Here is a 22,614-nt window from a genome sequence, read left to right as displayed (position 1 = left end):
GTTTAAGTCTCGGTAAAAGACAGAAACTGTGTTGTTGAATTAAACTACAGATTTTTTTTTTTAAGAATTTTAATTTCATTTCAAAAACACCAAATAAGAAGAAAGCTTTCTAATTAGAGGCATTTCATAGTGTAAAATTAAACCGAAATTTCCTTTATGTATAAAAACTCTTAGGTGAAACTGTTATACATATGTACATATTTCAGTACATTTGCTCTAGACATGTATAAATAAATGCAATGATACAGATTTCAAATAATGAAAACTTTTCCAAATCTTAATAAAGAATCGTTCTTAAGGTAAGTGGGAGTATTCCTCCTCTCAAAACCGACTGAAGCCCACTCACTAAATTCATCCTGCTCTATTAATTATATAAAAGTATTTATCTACAAAATGTATCGTATCATTTATAATAATTATAATCTGTGATATATGAATGGAATGTTATAAAAGTTTAATGCATTCCATTTAATATTTAATACACCAACTTGCCTCAACCTCATTATATGTGATAGTGCTTCTGATGGCCGACCGCTGCGTATTAAATTGCTCGAAATAATTTTTAGTTTTAAACAAATAGTCTTCTTCATATCTGTTTATGTTTCGGATTAACATAATTATATTAAAACTAACAAAAACAATGACTTTGGTATCATTACAATAATCACACAGTTTTTGATACTAATTATCATAACCAAGTTTTATTGTCTGTTAGTGTGTAGTATGGTATGGTGTGGTAATCTTCTAAACTAACAGCTCATATAAAACACAAATTTTTCAATGATATAGAAATAATATACATACTTACTAAGGTAAATAAAGTCAAACATTATATGTAACTCAATTTATATTATTAAACGACCTGAAAATTCAAATAAACAAAGTATGTTTTTATACCGATGTTTCTATTACATAAACCATATGTTGCACGAATATAAACTGTTGGTAAATAAGTTGACGGTTAAAAAACTTGTTCGTAAATTAATATGTTATTACTCTTCTAGTGCACGAATACGTAAGATATTTTATTCTAATTCATGAAAACCCAGCATAACCCTGTTAATTTATGTAATACCCGTTGGTTGTCTTAATTGGAAGTAAACCAATCTCATAAATAATATAGGGTCTAGCGATCCAATTCCGTTTATCTTTTTGTTTCAGTCGGATAGTAGGGACTAAATGACGTAGGTCGGGCGAACCGAGGGAACTAGGCTCTGCATACAAATAGAGAGTCTAAATGAGATAAACCTTCACTCTCAACACAGGCAGGTAGAGCTGCGCAATAAAAAGAAACAGCAATGGAAAATTCTAATACGACAAAGTATTTTAGCATCGCGTAACACGAATCGCAGCCCTGGAGATGAATAAAAAATTAAAAAGGAAACAGAAACGAGCATTTTGTATGCAAACGTTCAGAATCGAAAGCATGAAAGTACTTGGTATACAAATACCAACAAAACCGAGTAATAATAGTGTGCTTAGCGACATTATGCGAGTTACCTTTTAGTTCCGTTATTATTCCAACTACTTAAAGTTCTGGACCAACCGTACCGTGTTATTTGGTGATACCTGTAGCAATGCTTCTTATATTAAATATAATGTAATTTATTTGAATAATAATATAAAAATGAGTACATATGATTAATATTATAATAGCATAGTGTGGAAAAATCCCGGTCGTGGTACCGAAGTGTTATAATCATTTTAATTAATGTATGCGATGGGTTCACCGTGTATTTTGGTTCCAATATTATTTAATATCAAACAGTAACAATTAAATAAAGTGAAATTACCGTGTCTCCGCCATTTGTAATAAACTAATTGATATGCTAATTTTAGATTGTTTTCATGTTACAAATACACGCGCAATTTTGTGTTAATTTAGTTAATACCTTTTTTTTGCTCATAGTACGAAATCTTTGTTAAATTTTATGTATATTTTTTAAAAGAACTCATATTAATAGCACAATAGTAAAACGAGCTTTGAAAAACAGTCGACTAGTTGGACAATGTGAAACAATGTAATTGTAGAAATAATATATAAAATAATACAATACATTTGTTTGTATAGTAACATTATTTGGAATGTGCAAGGAAATTGTTTCATCAATGTTTTTCAGGGCACATTGAAATACTATCATACTCTTGACAACAATACTAACATGCCCTTTATAGATTTGGTTAATATAAATATTAAAAAAAAGTTTATTTCAGGTAGTGACGTTAAATCTATTCTGTGATTTGGCTTGTTTTAGAGATAAGTGTATATTCCGTGGTTTTTGCGTGTTTTGGCTTAACATACATTTTCATTATATTACTAGGCTATCAAACCTAATGTAAAAAAACCGCGGAAAAAAACTCAAAATAAAATGTGCTATAAATCTTGTGCAAATATTAACATTTAGCACCGAAAAAGAGAAAAGCCTTTTTGCATTCAAGTAATGTATACCGGAGCGTCAGAGGCAAATGACTGTCATAAGGTTTCCTGACAATAAAGATAAAAGGTGTGCCTTTGTCTATCCCCTGTCGTGTTTCGACTGTAATCATTTTCAGTTATATCTACCGCTTCAGGCCTTTCGCGAATGTTAATGGTATTAGGTTTCTCAATTACAACGTAACATATCAACATTGTTACTTACGAGTACAGTTGCTGCATTCTCAGGGAGTTTTAGTTCATTTGAGAGCATGTTTAATTAATTGAAAACCCCTGAATGTAAAAACCTTAACTAAATATTAAACGAGTTTTGCTTATACTCTTTAATCCGAGTCATAAAATGTGTATTAATTTTACGTAGGTACATTAACTATAAAACATTCATTTAAACAGTATGAAAGTATGAAGCATATTCAAGGAAGTGAAGACCAAATTATTAAAAATGCTCTTGTTTAATATATAAATTACTTCGTTTTTGAAGTCGGTTGAAAAGTAGGATTGTACCCGTAATAATTATTATTAGTTTACCGAGATGCGGGCTTTCACTGTGAATTTATACTTGAATAATTTAGTTTATAAAGTAAGTTTACCTACGAAACTGAGGTTTGCAGAGGCGTGGCTAAATGTATTAGGCGCCACTGGATTCACAATTGTTCTCTTGCTTTGCTGCAGGTTGTTTATTTAACCTTAAATATTATTGTTCTACACTCCCAGATTTGTCTAGGACACTAATATAATAAAGGTTATGTGAAAGGTTAAATACTAACATGAACTCATATCTCGCAAGGTTTGTTAGGAGTTGTGACAACAGCTCTCGTATAGTGTTTACTTTATAAATAAAAAGATATGTGGTTAGTTGCTACGCACTCTGCAAAACATTTATGCTAGAATATAATATAACCTCTCGTATATATGCCAAAGGCAAACAAAATTCGTGATCGTGTCGCGTAGCGAACGAATGACGTCACCCCAAACTATTAGACATGTTGAAATACAAATGGCTGTATGTATTATAATACTCTAAATAACTCAGGCGATACTGAAAAATGACAAAGTTACCAATATTTAATCCTGACGTTCGCATCACTGGTAAAGGTCACATACACGTATGTATGTCCTGCGTTACAGAATTTATTACGTAGATTAGTAATTAATAAAAAAACGAGTTTAATAAACCGTAAAACGCATTACTGTATTTAATGTTGGAGTTTTTATATATATATTTTTTTCTATTTTTAAATGTTTATATGTCTGGGATACATTTAAGATTATAAAGTCAATTTATCCAAGTGATAAAATACTTTCATCAATTAATTATTACAATGAAATATCAATTATAATATATGTTTTTTCTAAAGTAAAAGGGTTACAAGCACTATCTGTAACGTAATTATTAACAAATAAAGATCTTATCTTCATCTTCATCGTCGCAAGAGTTTTTACACTCGTCGTGGTCATCACGTATACATGATGACATTCATGGGAAGATAGTTGCAGTGGTTTCCCCTTGCCTTCTGCACCAGCACTTTTTGGGGGCTATTTAGACCCCTTTTTAGGCTATTTAGCCTGTTCCACAGCCAGTGCTGTCTAAGTACTCTTAGAACGTACATATGACTCGGAAAAGATCACATTGGTACTTGTCAGGTTTCGAACCCGCACCCTGACGTATAAGAGGCGGGCCTTTTAGCCTTCAGGCCACCACGACTATCTTATAAAACTCCTTAACAGCTAGAAACGTCAATTGTATCTGTAGAATTCACCAAAGATTGTAAATCCGCAAAAACTATTACTGTTTTAGAAATTAAAAACAAATAAATTTTAACTAAGAGCGAAAGACTTTTAATTCTTAATTTGTTGCATATTTTTCAATCTTATAGTGAGAGCTAATACTAAAAGAAGCCGCTTAAAGCACTGTGTTTTTTATTTCTAAATACTATTTTGTATATTAACTTGAATTTAAATCAAATAATGAAGGAGTTTAGAATAATGTGGTAGACGTACAGATATATTGCGAAATAGAGAAAATGCATATAACGTCAAACTAGATTTGGGGACACGGACACATATGAGTGCTAGTCATTTATGAAATGATTGCGATTGGAAACAAGCGATGGATTATGAGACGAGTGTCTTGACCTAGTTATCTGGCTTAGATTGAGCAGTACTAGCTTCTCTGACTGTAGATCATTAAGAAGTAATCCAAGCCATACCAGGTGGTTGACCGATAATTCCATATAGAAACAAACATCCCTTTAGTAATGTATATATTAAAATTATAACAATGACAGTAAATAATTACACAGATGATGTATTTTAATGCTTCGTTATAAATATTAATTTATATATAATAAAGAAGAGTAAGGCTAATATTATTATATATCCGCGTTATAAAGTAATGTGCATTTATATGTATATTATATAGTCACTTTTACAGTGGAGTTAATATCATAAACAACAATAAGTCAGTTCTTAAAAAACTTTTTAATTTCTAATAAGAATAGAAAAAATAAAACTCCAAAAGATTTATATTTAATTAGTTAGAATAAAATTTTATGTCATTTTTTTTTTATTTATGTAACATGAAAATTATTGAATTTCCAAATTTATTTATTTAAATGAAAATATTTTGATACTAGTTTCTATAAATTTAAGATAAAAAAATATTTTTATTATTCTTTCTTATGTTTTGTTACATAGTAAAAATAATCGTTTAAGAAAAAAAGTGTAGTAATTCAAACGGATCCAATACTTTTAGTCAACAAGATATAAGATTTTTTTAGGATAGTAATAAAGGCAAAATAATATCAATTATACCAGCAAAACCTTTTTTAATTACATATAAAATAATGAAGCTTTGAAATCAGAATTCAACAATGTCATTCTGTAACTTTTTTAAGTTCCTACTTAAAAGTAGCAAAGACGAAGCTTATTAAGATTTATTATAGCCATTTAATTCAAACTTCTAGGAAGAATTTTTTATGTTTATTCATTTAATTTCTATGAGACAGATCTGTGTCATAATGTAAGACGTTCAGTACGACCACGGAATTAAGGATGAAACTTCCCAGCGGGTAAAACTTAATTAAGCTCGATTACTGCATTTAAATTGTCACTTTTGTTCCACAGAGCCCGGAGCAGATACATCTTCTGTATAAATAACATATGAATAGCGTCAATGTAAGATATTAATGCGGTTTATCATTACAATTCAACTTTCTGAGACACGCGGACATAAATACGTAAAATTTTAGAAATAAACTTTGGAGTTACGAATGGAAGAGTCTGGCTGTGATTACAAAACTTTATTGTCACGAGGGCTTATTGTTATTCATACAATACGTAAAATATTTTAAATTTTTTGTCAGTTAATTTGTATTTTTCTTGTAAGTAAACTTTGCAAGGACTGAAGCAGTTTAGATAGAAATTTCACTGGACAATAGAGTTTATAGGTTCTAGATAGAGAATAGATAATACCTTATTAAGAACGTCAAACTTATCAGAAAAAAAAGTCAATTATAATTATGAAATAACATAGTACAGAATACTTTTTAACAGAAAATAGTTATACAATATAGGAACATATTAGTATGATAGCACACTCACCATCAGTAATAAAGGGATAAACAGTTCGTAGCTCGGCTTCATACTGTTCGATAGATATCGGCGGGACGATGGCTTGTACGTCTTCTTCAGGAGATCTTTCTGAACCGTAGCCCTGGTCAAAACCAGGATCTTGGAGCTTCCACACTGGCTCTGCGTCAGATCCTAAGAAATGATAGTAAAGTTGATATAATTAACTTTTTACATTTTAGATTGATAGACGAGATGTGATCTGCCCGTGATCACGGTTACTAAAAGTAACCGAAACGTCGGGAGTATGTAGTTATTTACAAAAATAAAGCACGCTTAGTATATCCGAATAATATGAGTTTCACTCTTTTATTAAGTCGCAAATGAAGTATTCAAAAATATCCATTATGTTCTTAATATAATTTGTTTAATTTTTAACAACAACTTAATATCTACGAATATTACGTATTATTATAATACGTATAGCGAGCTAGTGATTCTTCGTTTTAAAGATATTTCCTTTTATTCTTCTCACTAGTTTACATTATATTTTTGCGACAAATACATCATAATTCATTCTTCAATGTAGTGAATTTGTTTTTTATGGATATCATTTAGTGTATAGCGTTTTATTGAGAACTATTGTAATTTTATTTCAGTTTATTCGATAAAAGATCTTGTTAAGTGTAATTATATATAAAGGAAAGCAAAAATGTGCGAGATAAAAGAAAATAAAATCTCATTATATAGGCATTACTTTCCGCCATTATTTTGACTCACCCTTTTCATTCGTTTTTTGAAGAAAAAGACTAGGAAGTTTCATTTGGTATTACGAAGGCATCCCAGTTTTAATTTAATTTGGATTCCAGAATTTGTTCAAGTAAAAATAAAAACCACTTTAGTAGTCGTTACGTTTTGGGTTTTTAATAAAAAAAAACTGTTTCAGAAAATTCATTTGCTTAGGTACTTTTTATATTTCCTTCAGAAAACTATAAATGGTAATTACGAAACTGATAAGAAATGTATTAGTTATTGTTAGTATAAAGTTAATATTTTAATGTGATGATAAATTTATTACAGCAAAAAAATGAAAGAAGGAAAAATAGCAATACAATGAGACTTTGATTTGAATTAGAACATTAATGATAAAATTTACTACGTGTAGAATTAATGTCATTCGATTATTGCACTCATAAAATAAAATTTAAAAACACCGCTATATTAATGAAACCTAGATAAAATTCTCATTTATCACATGTGGCTTATTCGTTTTTTCTTATTGTGGAACGTGAAACGTTGAGGATTGTGTTTTATGTTGTATAAACAGAATTCCAATCGGTGTAGGTTTATACAAAAAAATGTAGTGAATTCATAAAGACAATAGCACTATCTACAATAGATATGAGTTGAAGGTCTGATTAGAAATATTTTTCAACTGCAGTTGGTAGTCAACCAGGTATTAGGGCAACAAGCAAATTGTGACCGTAATATAGAACTTAAAATGATCAAATTAAGTATTACTTTCAAAAGGGGGAGCTGATTGAACTACTGATCTCTGTTCTCATTCTGAATAGATCGTTAAAGTTTTAGTTCCAGTAGATACATAAAAATCGGACTTTTTGTATTTATTAATAAAAAGATTGTTCCATCAAAACGAGATAAAATAACTAGAAGACATATAATTTCATCTAAAAAACATTGTTTTCTATTACATTTTGGCGTCCTAATGGTATCCGAATAAGTGACGAAGGGACATGAAAATTGGAAACAGCTACGGTGGTTATTTAGCCATGATATATTTTTCTGCCACAATGTTCGTGTTTTGTCTATAAAAGATGATTACATAGCATAACTATGTAGAATTACCAAACTTAGCTCGAAAAATAGAACTACAAATCTTACATGTTTGAAAGAACAAAGGCAAAATATAGGTTTGCGTGCTACGGACTAGTTGGGGGGCTGTAGAGGGAATGGCGTTACTTACATTGATTTATGGGAACCGACTATGCTTTCGGTATATTTTGTAACGAAAGGGGATTTATGAATATATGCAAATATGTCGGCATAATTTCCTGCTCTAGCATTTAAGTTTTCGCTAGGGGATCAATGCTGGAGTTTCGTGCGGAACACAAAGGCTGTTTACTTTAAAATTGCAGCGTATTAAATCTATTCCAACTAAAAATTTTCTTCAAATTTGGATTCATAGAAAGAAACATAGAATCGGTTTATTTTCCATCGGCAAATACGTATTTATTTCATAAATTTTTTAGGACAATATAAAATTTTTGAAGTATGAAGATGTATATGAAATTATTCATGTATTGGTATTGATTAATGTGGAAGTCGAGGACAAAGCGTTATTGCCCATTAGATACAAAACGTTCCGATTATATATTCTCTGTATTCTTGTCTCTTTGTTAGTACCCACTTTCAAAGGGTATTGTTGTATGGATACACGAGGAGCGGAAAATGGATAATATAAAATAAAAGCTATTCGGCCTCTATCTGGTTGTTGGATTTTATAAAAAATAAACAAGTCAAATTAATATAGCATTATTAACATAATTTTATTTTGTCTTATCATTGTCCGTCAAAGAGCTTTTATTTAAATTATAAAACAGTTTCAAAATATTAATTAAATATAAAACACTTTGATGAGAAGTAATTGTTAAAATAAACCATTATTATTTCTTACGACCAAAACGTTTTCTCATTTGAAATAATCGCTTTCGAAGTTAATTGAATATCTTATAAATTACTAGTAATTATTAAGAATTATTGATTATAATAATATCTATCTCTTAGCCTTGAATTATTTATTCAGGATTTGCGATAAAAAATGCAATGAAATAGATGTGGGCTCTCGGGAATTTATTCCGATGGTACAAAAACTCAAAGCTTTTAAAATTGGACAAAAGATGTTGGTCTCATATAATTCAATGGGGAAATATAAAGCTGTTCGTTCGTGAAGTTTTGGACGTGATAACAGTCACAATGGCTGCCGCCGAGCAGTCCGGAAAACAAGAGCTCGAACGTAAAATTACGTAAACATATGTGGTTTGTTAGATGTGGTAGGATATTGTATGGAGTGTATTTGAATGAAAATATATTTTCTCCCACTGTGTAAATATTCAGCATTTTCATAAAAGAAAGATTACAACGCCACTTAAGCTATTATTGGAAATTTATTTGTGTGAGGTTCAGTGTTGATGTACATACATTAACTATTTAAAATAATATATTGAACAATTAAAAAGACCTTAGTTTTTGTAAATTATAGTGTGATTATCGCATTCAATTTATAATAGTTATCTTTAACGGTCACTGTTTTAATAAAATGTAACATATTTTTTTGATAAATTTTACTCACAAATAAAAAAAAATATTGTAACTTTTTAGAACAGCTAAAAGTTCATATTACCTATTGCGCTCCAACAATAATAACTTTATAGTTATCTTTGTGACTGGATTCGCTTTGGCTTCGTTAGCACACGTGGTTTCACTTCAACCGTACAAGTCGACAATTAATTTTGTATAATAATGTAAAGTTTGGAAATAAATTTAAATTACGCATTAGCTGTGAATTTAATTTAATGATTCTGGTAACGTGACTGAGCCCGTATTCTTGTCTGATTGATCAGTTATATATCTTACGCCAATATTCTGGAACACCTTAACGTCAAACATATTTCTGTGGGATGTTAGATGCTTTGAAATTGTTAGATCTGCAGAAAACCATTAATTACGGTACGTTTTTTTCGCACTCCATCCACACAAGAATTTATATTTTTTGTATTAGTTTTGTGAATGACTATTTTCTTTCTTATTAGGTATTAAATCTTTTTTTCCTAACAACAGTTGGGAAAATTTTCAATAATGGGGACTCCACAAATTTTTCGCTAAATAGACTTTACAATAATAACAGCGCATGTCTTTCATAAATATGCTTCTGAATTAAGATTTTTTTTTAGTTTTCTAATTTCACTTATCCTTTATTATAGATAAATAAATAAATATAACAAGGAACAGAATTCGGCAATTCATATAAGTTTGGACGCTTATATTCCTTCATTGAAAATAAATATGCTGTTAGAAAATTTTTCGAATAGCTTACAAATAAAGCATAATTAATACTATTACTTTTACTCATGCTTGCATCAATACTAGAGTGTCGAGTAATTTTCGAAAAAAAAAATTTTTTTATTTTGAAATAAATACAAGCTTTAAAACTTTGTCTCATCCTTATAAAGGTCCTTTCCTTCATTTGCAGGTACGGAACCTCAAAAACTGTCTGCATTTATTTTGCGCTTTACATACTCAAGTGTTCATTGTTTGGTTGCTTTATTAAATAACGCATTGAATATCTAAAAGGTTACCAACAACCATATGGGAATGGACCGGCTTTTGTTTTGCTGAAAATTAATTTTTCAATGCGCTGTAATACAATGAATAATAAATCAACACATTGTTTACATAAATTGGGAAATGTCGGTCATAAAGTTTTGGAATTTTTAAATAATTCATTTACCTCACGGTTTTCTCGCTTACTTTATACAGAAATAATAATTAATGGGCCGTCATATTTATCTCGAGTTTGCAAATGGTTTGATTGTGTTTTTGAATCGTTTTAAGTGGAAGTGATGCTTTGATGGTATGAGATTGTGCCTCTCCTACTGACGTGTCCGTAACGCTCAATTCTAACAAGCCCTATTGTGTGATGGCTCTAACAGAGAATGTCAGATCGACGTCGGTCCGTCATCACTTGATTGTCGAGTCTTGCAATTTAAAAGGCGAGGTTATATTTGAAAGAGCAATTTTACTTGCAGCGTGTCGTAAAACTTTAAGTTTTTGACTTTTAATGAAACTTTGTTTAAGGTATTATACATAGATATGAACACATATTTATTTTGGGAAAGTATGTCTCTGTAAACTTTTACGTAATATTGAACAAAAAGGAAACAGAAAGTCGATCTATATTATATTTTTGATATAAATAATAATTATAACAAAACCTTGACAGGTCTTATTATAAAATGGTTTTAAACACAAAAAAAAAATGCTTTTATAATTCGGAGGTGCTTGACCTTAATGACTAAGTCAAATTACCACACTTTGTCTTTTAGCATTGAGAACTTTCATCCATTAAGTTATAAGAAGAATTTTATTTAAATTTTGTAAATGGGCGGAAATTTTAAGATTAATTGAAGCTGTGCTTATAGTTCTCTAAAAACAGAGATTAAATGTTCAAACGGTGGTATAAAAGGCACTTACTTTTTTTTTATTAAAGGTGCCACCTCGCTACTTAGTGCTCCAGGTTTGCTAGGTAAAGAAAATGTATTCGACACAGAAATCTACAAATAAAAGGTTTAAGTTTCTATCAAGTTATGCTGTTATTTGATGATTACAGCAAATTTTTAAAAGAATATTTACCACTGCGGTTAATAATAATAATAATTTAATAATAATTTTTACAACTAAAAATTGTCGATGTTAAGAAGGAAATTCAAAAGTCACGTATTATTTGAGCAAAACCTAAAAGATAATCTGTGAGCTTTTAGGAAACTTATTCATACATACATATATGATAATATCTCAGGAAATCCCGGTACCTTTATGAACAACTTTAACTGCAAATGATTTTGGTCACATGAACCCCAAAACATTTAACCCTCTTTTTACGCGACGGCAAGAATTTTATTCGCTAGAATTATATTTTATAAGCTCTCCATTTAAATACTATGAAAACAAAAATATGAGAAAATTCAATACTAAATTATTCTTAAAATAAACACTGAATATTTGCAAACACTACAAGTTATAATACTCTGTATCATAAAATAACTTTTAAGATATAAGTAACTTTATACGCTCTATGTTATATAATGCTAAGTGCATGTAATACTAAACAGTCGTTTGTGTGTTGTAAATCACACGGTTCTCAAAACAACTATTCAAAGGGTGGTGAAAAACATTATACTAATTTCTACCTACGTATGTGTTGATGTTTTTAGAGCCAGTGATGATCACATAACAAATATGATATAATTTCACGTACACATTAGCCTCATTTATTACTATATAATAAATATTTTGTTCGTTATTTATTCGTCTTTTGCTCTATAACTTAATGACATGCATGAAATTTCGTATGTGTATTTTCTATGGTACAGAGATTACTCACTGAGGTCGGAAATGCTCCTGATTGATAAGCAAAGCGACTTATACATATCTACAAGTACATATCCAAATAACTAAACATAACTTTAATAAAATAGTCAATATACGTATGTCATAGCAAAGTCTTGAGTAAAACCTACCAATATTTGTCGTCACGATAAAGGTATGTAAATACAAGGCAACTTGAAAGAGGCATATTTCTTGAATTGTGGGATAGTAGAACTCTTCCCACATTAAAACGACGGTATTTTAACGTCAAGAGATGTTTAACTTATGAATTAAATAGGTATTAATAATGAGGGTAAAGAAATCTTTGTTTTTTCTGCTCATTAAACGGAAAATTTGTGATGAGAAAATTAACAAATGAGTTCCATTTATTTTTATCAAAGCAAGTATGCTTAAGATTGTTTTTTTATGTCAATTAATATTAACTATTGGAAAAATCTATAGATAATTTTTATACAAAATATAATTTACGTGTTTTTAAAAAACCATTCTATGGTACTGTATAAAAGATATATGTACATTATATTTTACAAGAAATTAAAATAACGTCTTAGTGAAGTGTCAGAACTGACTTGCTGGCTTGTTCTTATTATGCTGACTAGCAATGAAAATCGGATTCAATACTCAGCGATATCATAATATGGGTTGTTGAAGGTTATCCTTGACCTACAGTTATTTGGGCCGGGTGTGACGACAGTGTTACTGTCTACTTATCCGATCTCAAACCGGAATGCAGCAAGCCAAACAAATTTGCACGTAATCAATGTATATGCGCCATTGGATCTGATGTAATACTGCCCGAGTTGGTTCGTGTGATACTAACCAAATATGAATGTCTGGCGATATTGTAATTAATAATCTTTTATAAATGTAAACACAGATTTTACGATAACTGTGGGATTTTAAGTAATAAGCCATGAAAACATGTCACTTACAAAAAATTATGTATGTATATATAACGAAATAGGAAATATTAATGATTCAACTTGTAGTATAATATTTTCTCAAAATATCCAAGCTTTAACATGAGAGTTTCATACGAAACTCCCGAACAGTTTTAATTAGTGGCAGAACCACAAACATGTTTGCCCTACCAAAGTTTAGAAAAGATTTTTAATAATATCTAGATGTTAATTTTGCTTTACAGTGTTTGTTCGGAGCTCAGGTTGGCGACAAATGTAGGTTTAACGAAATGTATGTAAATATGTAGTTATCTTTACACTCATAATTTTATTATGATCGTACAATAAGGCTAATATATAAGACGAGTTAAAGAATATATTGAGTAAAAAAAAAAATACCAATGCTAATAAACGTATTTACCGATTGAAAGTGTTGGGATAACGGAAAATAAATTTACCGAGAGCTACTTCAACATGGCGCAGAATGTTCGAACATTTGAGACTTTCTTTTTTACTGTAAATAGAGAAGAAACAAATAAAATGCACTGTAAAATAAATTCGAGTTCATAAACTGTGAATGAATCTCATTTCCATGAAATAATACAGCTACCTTTTCCTTGCAGCTAAAAAGTAAAATAAAAGATGTCTGAAATGTACGTGTTCGGTAAAATGTTGTTTCTGGCTGGCGTTTAGGAAATTATCTTCTTGTTTGAATTTAATTTGTCATACAGATGGACGGTGGACATGGCAGAAATTGGGGATTACGTTCCGTATTCTGCATGCAATAAACATTATAGCCTAGCACACCGTAGGCACTCAGTTTCGCCTTTATGCAAAACTAACAACCTTGCACGGCTTGTCTTCCCGGCCGTTTGAAATTATGTGATTATTATACAACACAGGTCTTTGACTAAAGAATTAAAGCGACTTCTATTAAGTTGTTTCACTAAAATTAGATGTGTGAATTACATTCATAAATATTGATGTAAAATGTTTAATCCATATAATGGCTGCTATTTTATTTTGAGCAAGTGCAAGTTTATTTTCGTCTTAAACAGAACATGTTGTCAAAGATCCCTTTGACATTTAACTTATTTCATTTTTCACTGATCTTTTTTAAATAATAATAATGAGAAGATTATCCAAGCTATTCATTTCTTTCTTAATACAATAATTGGTATTATAAAAATGAGACAAATCTTTATTTCTTGAAGTACATTTCGAGAGGGTCCATGGAAAGATCGATGTTCGGCCCCCAGAGCCATTAGCCGTTTTATCTGATCCGATGGAACTCTGCCCAGATTATAAAGGCGGTAGTTAAGTTCAGATATTTTTATCTCTCGCTAATTTCTTTATGGAGAGCGGAGAACCATTAAAATGTTTGTTTTATGGTTCGCTTTCACTGTTTAAGCAATAACTTAAAATAATAAAAATCTAAAAAACATTGAGGGCTGTTTTGTATATATAAAACAGTTTTATACGAAATATATATAAACCATCAATTCAGAATATTATAAAGTTTAGTAAATAAAAATCAAAAAGATAGCGTCTATTCCTTGGTCGGGAAATCGTTCACCTGGAAACTGCCATCATAAAAGCTTTCACATTCCATAATCCCTGGCTGAAAGAGCGTTAAATTCCAATTTTATCTAGTTGAGCTTACATCAACTTTTCATAGTTCGAAAAGTACGCCTTTCCCAGATCAAAACACTTAACAGGAAGAAAAGTTTCAAGTATATTCGCCACGCTTAGACAAGTATGAGCAGATGTGCATTTTATATTTGCTAGACCCGGTATGGGATGATTCAGTTCTTTAAGATTCATCATTTCATTTAAACATAATATTGCATCATACGGAACCAAATTGAAATTTTATTATATAGTTTTTTTTTTTATTTTTACGAAAATATACCTTATGTCGTATAACTTTTGAGGATCATCACCAGGCATGTTTATAGCCATCACTTTTGTTATATTTCTATGATACGATAATAAATACACAGACTTACCAGATTTTGACACGCGATAACGTAAGCCTCTCCCGCCTTTGGGATGACTCCTATAAGTACCGAAGTCACCGTAGTTATTATTGACGCGGCTGTAATCCGCTAGATGTCTGTTCCCGTCCAAATGGTTAGGAAGCGATCTGTTCCAACCCATAACGTCACCGACAACCGAGCCGCAAACCGACGACTCGGTTTGGCTTTTCGTTTCGCCATTGCAGAGGTCACCACTGGAGCGTGCCCGACGGCCCTTCAGACCCTTAGCGGAGTGCTGGCTGATGTTTGAGCCCATAGCGAGGCGGGACCTCACGAAGGCCCCGCCGCCCGCATCGCGCCAATCGTCTTGAGATTCACTTTCGCTCTCTTTGCATGCGTCGTTATCTGGAAAATAGTTTTATTCTAAAAATCTCAATATGAGAAAAATAAACTTAAATATATAACATATTAGAGGTCATAATGAAAACAATATTTTTTAAATTTATATAACTGAATTATTGGTGGTTTCAATTGAGGTCAGAATTTTCAATGGATTTCTGAAGATAGTTGAAACAAATTTCTCCAGTGGCTTTAAATCGTTCAAAGTGTAGTAGTGTTTTGTCACAAGAGAAAAGAAAGATAAGACATAAATCTTCTTACTTTAACTGTAAGTCAAGTTCCGTAAACTTTTATCTCTAAAGGCATTGTAACTTTCTACTAGAGCTATATTGTTGTTGTTAAAGATATACATAATTATATCTTAAAGTATTTAAGTACTTTAAAGTCTTCTCTAAAGTGCCTTTATTTCGGTTCCCCTACAGATAATTATTTTCATAAATAGTCCCCCAATAACTGTCTGTACAATTTACATAGAACGTTATTGAAACCAATGTATTGTTTGTAATACAATTTATGCCTAGACTGTTTAATAACATTATACCTAAGCATTGTTTACTTTCTAATTAGAGCATATCCAGTTATCTTGAATGTGATGGAGCGTGGTAGCGACCTTTTTGTCATGCGAAGGCGTCCTTGCTATTGTTTGAGTCGACTGTTTGTTTGCCACTGAGATAATTTAAGGTAATTTATATTGCAATGCACATTTTATTTAATGAACATGAACTTAGTTGTATATAAAATCTACAATGTATACTATGTACTATGTATCTAAATTATATACCCAACCACAAAGTAATCCAAAAAATCTAAATATAAAAAATATAACCCAAATACGCGCGATAAAAATTATCACACATAATTTTATTACAGAATCCTGTAAAGTTATTGCATGCATGCATATAAAACGAAGGGTTATAAACGTTTTATTATTATAAAACGTAATTAATTTGATGAACTTTAATAACAGAATGAGGAGAAATATAAAACTCTCAGTTGATTCAGTGGCGAAAATGGAATGCGCCCTCGATTCGGTCACAACTCGCAATGAAATCTCGCAAAGACAATTAAGAGCTCTCACAAATGAGTCGGGGCGTTTTCCTTTAACTTTACTACGTCATAACGGTTCTTTTAAATCGGTTTGGTAATCTAAAAGTTTATTAAAGATTTTTTTGGGATTTGATATTCCGTAAAGCGATTCTTGGTGTGTGGTAAATAATTAAAAAAAATATCATAGCAAAACTATTGTTGTCACATGGTTACTTTTAATATATTCATGTTTTAATTTATTTTAAAAAACCGATTCGGAATTTAAATTTGTTTTCAACCTAAAACCTCAAACTCGAAAAACAATTTATTGATCTAAGGAAAACTGAAGTTGCGCTGAAAGTATTTACATAAGTCCAGCGAATCGAGATGAATCTTGTGTATAAATTCATAGGGATACCTTTTTGTAAATCTCCATTATCCAGTAAAATTTACGTTTGAAAAGTAATAAATATGTTTTAAATTTTATCTGAAGTATTGTTTGTTCTTGTTGTATTGACTGTGATAAGAATAGTGTCCACTCAGAGTAATGTTATAGTTTGTATGATAATTAATAGTTTTAACAAAAAAAAAAATTTTTTACATTTATTATTTTGATTTGATGACCATATCATCAACGTTTCCTTATTGCGTGACTTAGAAAAAAATGTAATTGTTACTATGGTAGAAGAATACATTTGCGGCACAAAGTTACAATGACGAAGACCAATTTGACTATTAGATAGTTATATCAATAAATATTGATTGTGTTTGTAATACGAACTGTATTCAAGGCATTTTTTATACGCTATAGATATATGACAAAACTTAGCTTAATATATTTTTGCTTTTATGTTTTTGTCGATCGATCCAGGATTTCAGGAACAATTAAGTCTCATTTATTCTCAAGAAGACAAAATAAGATACAAGCAATGAATCAAATAATCTGATCGGTCCTAATTTGCGTAAATTTATTTTGTTTGAACGCTACATAATGTCGAATTACATAAATTTTTAAATAACTGTATACACATCATGTTGCTTATTTATCTCAGGCTGTTAGACTCGTTTAGTTCGAAAAGATATTTCTCAGAATGCCATCACGAAGCCGTTAGTATAAGCGATTTATAAACAGGATACTAATTTAATACTGATTAACCTGTGTAACATCTTCTCTGACTTAATTATTATTGTAATTCTCTAAGTTTATGAACAGAACTAATTAGGTTCTTGCAATATATTACACTTTAATGCCGCTATAACAATGTCTCAGCCAACTATCTGATGTACGTTTTAAACTATCCTTATCATCAATATCTTCTTAGACATGCCAATTCTACGTGGAACGATCTCTCCGAATGAATAATAAATTGCTTTCCTCCGAAATGATTGTTGCGTATTAAACTCACGTATATTATTTTTAAAAATATTTCAGTATAAACCACTTCAGTGTATACAACCTTACGTATTCGTCAACATCCTTGTACATAAGTAGAACTTAAAAAAATCACATACATTAGAGTACGTTATATAAAACATAATATTTATGTTTTGACTCTTAGGTTAGTGAGTACTTATCTCAACGAAATGCTTTCATTTAAATATAGGCCTTTGTCCCACAACTCTAATTACTACTAAAGAACTAGGCTAAAAATAGCTCTTTGTTGTACAGTAAATGTTATATTGGCAATGGATGAAATATTTGCTCAAACAAGAATATGTTGTTCATATGTAGCGACTGAAGTTATATAATTATATTAAATATAAATATTTAAAATATTACGATATATCTAGGACTCCTTTTACTTCCTCAACCGATGAGGTTTCTTTTGTGTTACATTGGATATTTTTTTATCTCACCGCCTTACGTATTCCATTACTAATATTTAATCTGATATAAAAAAGTTAAAAATAATATCAAACAGAACCCTTAATTACCTACCAAATAGAAACAGAAGCGACATGTCAGTACACAATTTAAAGATATCGACCTGAAACTTTGAAAATAACGTAAATAATACCGTAAGTTGTAGAATCGAATTTCAATTAAGGTGAAGTGAAGTTAAACAGGGAAGGGTTGAAAGCATTCCAAGAAATCCATCGTCTTCATTCGTCTGAGAACTACTCCGGTTCACTTTCGTTTAATGGAAATCGTAAAATAAATCCATTCGAGATGCAAACTGTAATACGGATTTCTGAGGTACATCTTTTTATAGGTCATCGTGGGTGCGATGCGGTTCAAATAGGATTAAGGTATTATTAACTTTTTCCAAGCGGCGAGGAAATTTAAATATATTGAAATAAGGATTATTAGTGAATGTAACGAGTAGAATTGCTCGTTACACTAAGTTATGAAGGTGAGACGTAATAAGGAATATGTTTACCAGATGTTGATAGATATGATATACAACAAATAAAAAACAATTCAACATTGTAACGTTTTTATGTCAGGTTGTTCGTACCTTCATCTTCAAAATTGTACTCTTCATAATCTGGGAATCAAACAGTATGGTAACAAAAGTATGTCCTGTGAGATTTAAAAAAGATATGAAGTAATGATATACGATATGTAACGTTAATGAGAGTTTTGAAGGGATTTTTCTACAGTACTCAAGATTATAATTCGTCTATCAAATAAAAACGAAGACATCGGGCAAAGTATTCCACGATTCCACTGCGAATGAAGCCATAGAATTAAAAAAGTATTTTTTTTCCTTTAGTACCAAAAGTGAAGAATAGTTACAAGAATCTAATTACAAATAAAGGTACAGTTAAATTTTAATTTCTTTTCTTTATAACAAAAGAAAAAGATATTTTTTTCTATAACGGTAACTAATCTATAGCTGTTGTTACAAATATTTCTTAGCTTTATAAATCTTATTCGATGTTAAATTCATTATGAAATTTTAAAAATACATTAATTTACCTTCAAAGAATTCAACAGAATAGAAAAACCCCACAATTTATATATATTACTTGGTATATACAAGTCATCACATTAATAACCATTTGAAATACAATTGCTACTGTAATTGAGATTAATCCAATGTTAACTTTAAGCCAGTTTATATAACAAGCTAATGGATCGTTTAAATTCCTTGGCAAATAAAATTTTCTCAATGCATTCGTGTATAAGAAAGCTTTTCTTGATAAATATTAAAACAAAATGGAAATATTTGTAATTAAGAAGCAAATTCATTTTTATTAAATCTTTGTAGTTCACGAAATAGGTCGAAGATATATATTTTTTCAATCGTCGATTATTCAGATCATGATCGAAATTTGAAAGTTTCGTAAGGTTCTAAATGATAATTTAGGTGGTTTAAATTTCGTCATGTTCCAATTTCTTACAGATAATGAATGCTTTGAGTGAAAATTAAAATAATATTATGTCTAAAAAAAATTTTGCAACAGAATGAGTCCCGAGAAGAGTCCCGTGTTTAAATTCAGATTAAATAAATAAAAAATCTATTTGAAAACCTTATTAATAATTAATCATTGAAATAAACTTTTTAAAGTAAAATAAAGAGATCTGCAATAATGGAAATCTCTCATCTACTATTTGAGATAAGCGAACACTTGCTTTTTGCAATACAATATTTATTATATGGAATAAAAGCATTACGGCTATCAGTTCACATTTCAGAGTAAACTTCAATACGTTCTCATCGAATATTTCTCAATTGAAAGCGGCAACTCTATGAAAAGTTAATGACATTGATCAAAAGCTTCAACTCGTCTGTCAGCTCCACCTGGTGTTTCAAACAACCATTATTTTAATAACAATCTGATATTGAATATTAAATTTACAATTATTCTGTTTTGATGGAATTCTTAATAAGTTTGTCAGGAAAAAAATATTTATCTTCAACTTAATTGATTCCTATTATAGGAAAAGTTACATTTAACTTTAATATTTTGTCTATTCTACGTGTTTATAATACGCTGTAATTTTCTGTAACTTAATTTATTAACATTTTTGTAAATGCATGAATTGTAAACTATGAGCTTACGTTAAAATAAATAAATGAATAATTTTCTGTGCGGTATTTGATGTCTTAATAAAGAGAAACAAAAAGAAAGCAAATACTACAAAAACAACAAAAAAAAACCGTCCGTTCGACTATAAACACTGCTTAAATTGAACATTCAAACTTTCAGTACAAACGTGTATCTTTTTATTTGTGAATACTGTGTAATAGTAGAGCACGTATACCCGCAAACGATATTACCAGAATAAGAAAGCAATAAAAGTATCAAATAAAAATGCAAAAAGCACGCTCGTGCCGTATTCCGTTTGAAAAAAAAGATTTCAGATTTGCGGTACACAGACCGCGGTGCATTTTAAAATTTTAATGATGTAAAGATGATGCAGATTTTTCATTTAACAGTTAAAAACATATAAAAAGTAAATTATATTTAATTTATTGTAATGAAAAAGTTATTTAAATCTCAATTCCTTAATGAAAGAGTTAATTAATTCTCAATTCTGAATATAATAAATATTTGTATGCGATAAATATTATCAGTATCGGCTGATAACAGTGTTTATAATGCATTGATAATGACATTTACCTGCTTAAGGCTTTTCGTTGGCGGTGTGCCTTATCACGCTGTTAGTGTAAATCGCGATATGGACGTTCGAATCTTTGATGTTAAAACTATTAAAAGGTAATTAATAACAGCTACAGTTTCATCGGGAAGAGTTTACGTGTTCAATATAAAAACAATTTTTATAATTTTCATATTACGCCATTTAATTGGGGACACTGCCGATATAAATTATAAAACTCCGAATAAAAATATATAATGTTACCAATGTTAAATATACTATATTTTATATATACTAACTTGTCTGTGAGTTAGATGCCTTTAAAATAACAGTATTATGTTGAGAAAATTTATTATTTATTTTTATAATTGATATCAAAACTACAGAAAGAGATTATTCCGTCTCAAACCGTTGTGTAACATCCAGTGGTAACATTTTAGTCCTATTGTATAGCTGAAACCCGCAATTTTGTCCTCGTTGTTTAATGTTTAAATAAAAGTTTGGTATGTGTGAAAACATCAAAAAATTAAGCGAGTGTGAAAAATATATACTTCTTAAAATTTTATATTAAATATAATAATAACAGAGTCAAGAAATAAATCATTGAAATTTAATCATAGTTATGGAATGATGATCGCCCAAGTGCAAAACAACTATCATTTTATCTATACATAAATATTTAAAAGGTTTGAAACGATTGAAAACGTATTAATTAATGTGATAATCTTAACAATATGGCACGGTGTAATATAATGCCACTTTTTATTGGCTTAATATATGTCACGTAAAGTTATAGTACATAAGAATAGTACATAGTGAAATTTCAGATTTCCGTCAGACGGATAAAATGGAGCGCATAGGCATATATTCAAATATACGCGTACCCAGTACGTGTTCGTAAATATAATATATCTGCATGTATATATGTATGTTATGTGTGTACTCCGTAACGATGTTGATATGGAACCAAGTGCTTTGAATTCCGATGCGATTACCGTCAACAAGCTACACTATATTATCAGTTGTTGTAAAATTATTGTTTATATTATATCTCATTGATATATCACTTGGTGAAGGTAGCGCATATTAAAGAGCAGCTGAAAATCAGAGCTTATAATTAATTATACTAGAATTATATTAACCTAATATACCTTATACAAAGTCAAGAATCTGAACGTTATAATATCTATATTTAAAATAAATATATTTGCTTAAAGGTTTAGAGTTATATTTAATCGAATAATATTGAAAGACGAAAATATAGTTTTTATTTTTTTTTCTTTTATTAAGGGTAAGTTTTGGACCGCCTGAACGGATCACGAAGTAATTTCTATAGATAAATTTTTAGGGCAGGATTTAAATTTATAATACATTTTCTACTATAACTTCTTTTAAAAATTGCATTATGTTTTGAGGGAAAATATTCTCGATAAGATCAGTTTCCGAACTCAGAATTTTATTTAACATTTTTTTTTTACATTTCCTTTCCATTATTATCATATTGAAAGCGAAACATTTTGAACGTGCCTTATGTCATCGGAAGCCAGTGTGAATCATTAGTGATAAAATATT

At 29.9% G+C, this 22,614-nt stretch overlaps 1 protein-coding gene across 3 annotated transcripts in view; it reads right to left on the bottom strand.

Annotated features, from left to right (window-relative positions):
- LOC116768414 (uncharacterized) overlaps positions 1-22,614 on the bottom strand; it is a 58,831-nt gene that overhangs the window by 21,703 nt on the left and 14,514 nt on the right. For all 3 annotated transcript variants that reach the window (XM_032659125.2, XM_061523950.1, XM_061523960.1), the window contains exons 2-3: positions 15,099-15,473; positions 6,038-6,199 (exon numbers count right to left, since the gene is read on the bottom strand). In XM_032659125.2, the coding sequence (XP_032515016.2) occupies positions 6,038-6,199; positions 15,099-15,473 (537 nt within the window). The remainder of the gene's footprint in view (positions 1-6,037; positions 6,200-15,098; positions 15,474-22,614) is intronic.

Source organism: Danaus plexippus, chromosome 4, assembly GCF_018135715.1.
Source record: "Danaus plexippus chromosome 4, MEX_DaPlex, whole genome shotgun sequence".
Taxonomy (NCBI): domain Eukaryota; kingdom Metazoa; phylum Arthropoda; class Insecta; order Lepidoptera; family Nymphalidae; genus Danaus; species Danaus plexippus.
Note: the sequence above shows the minus strand (reverse complement) of the source record. Positions and strands in the feature narration are given on the sequence as shown.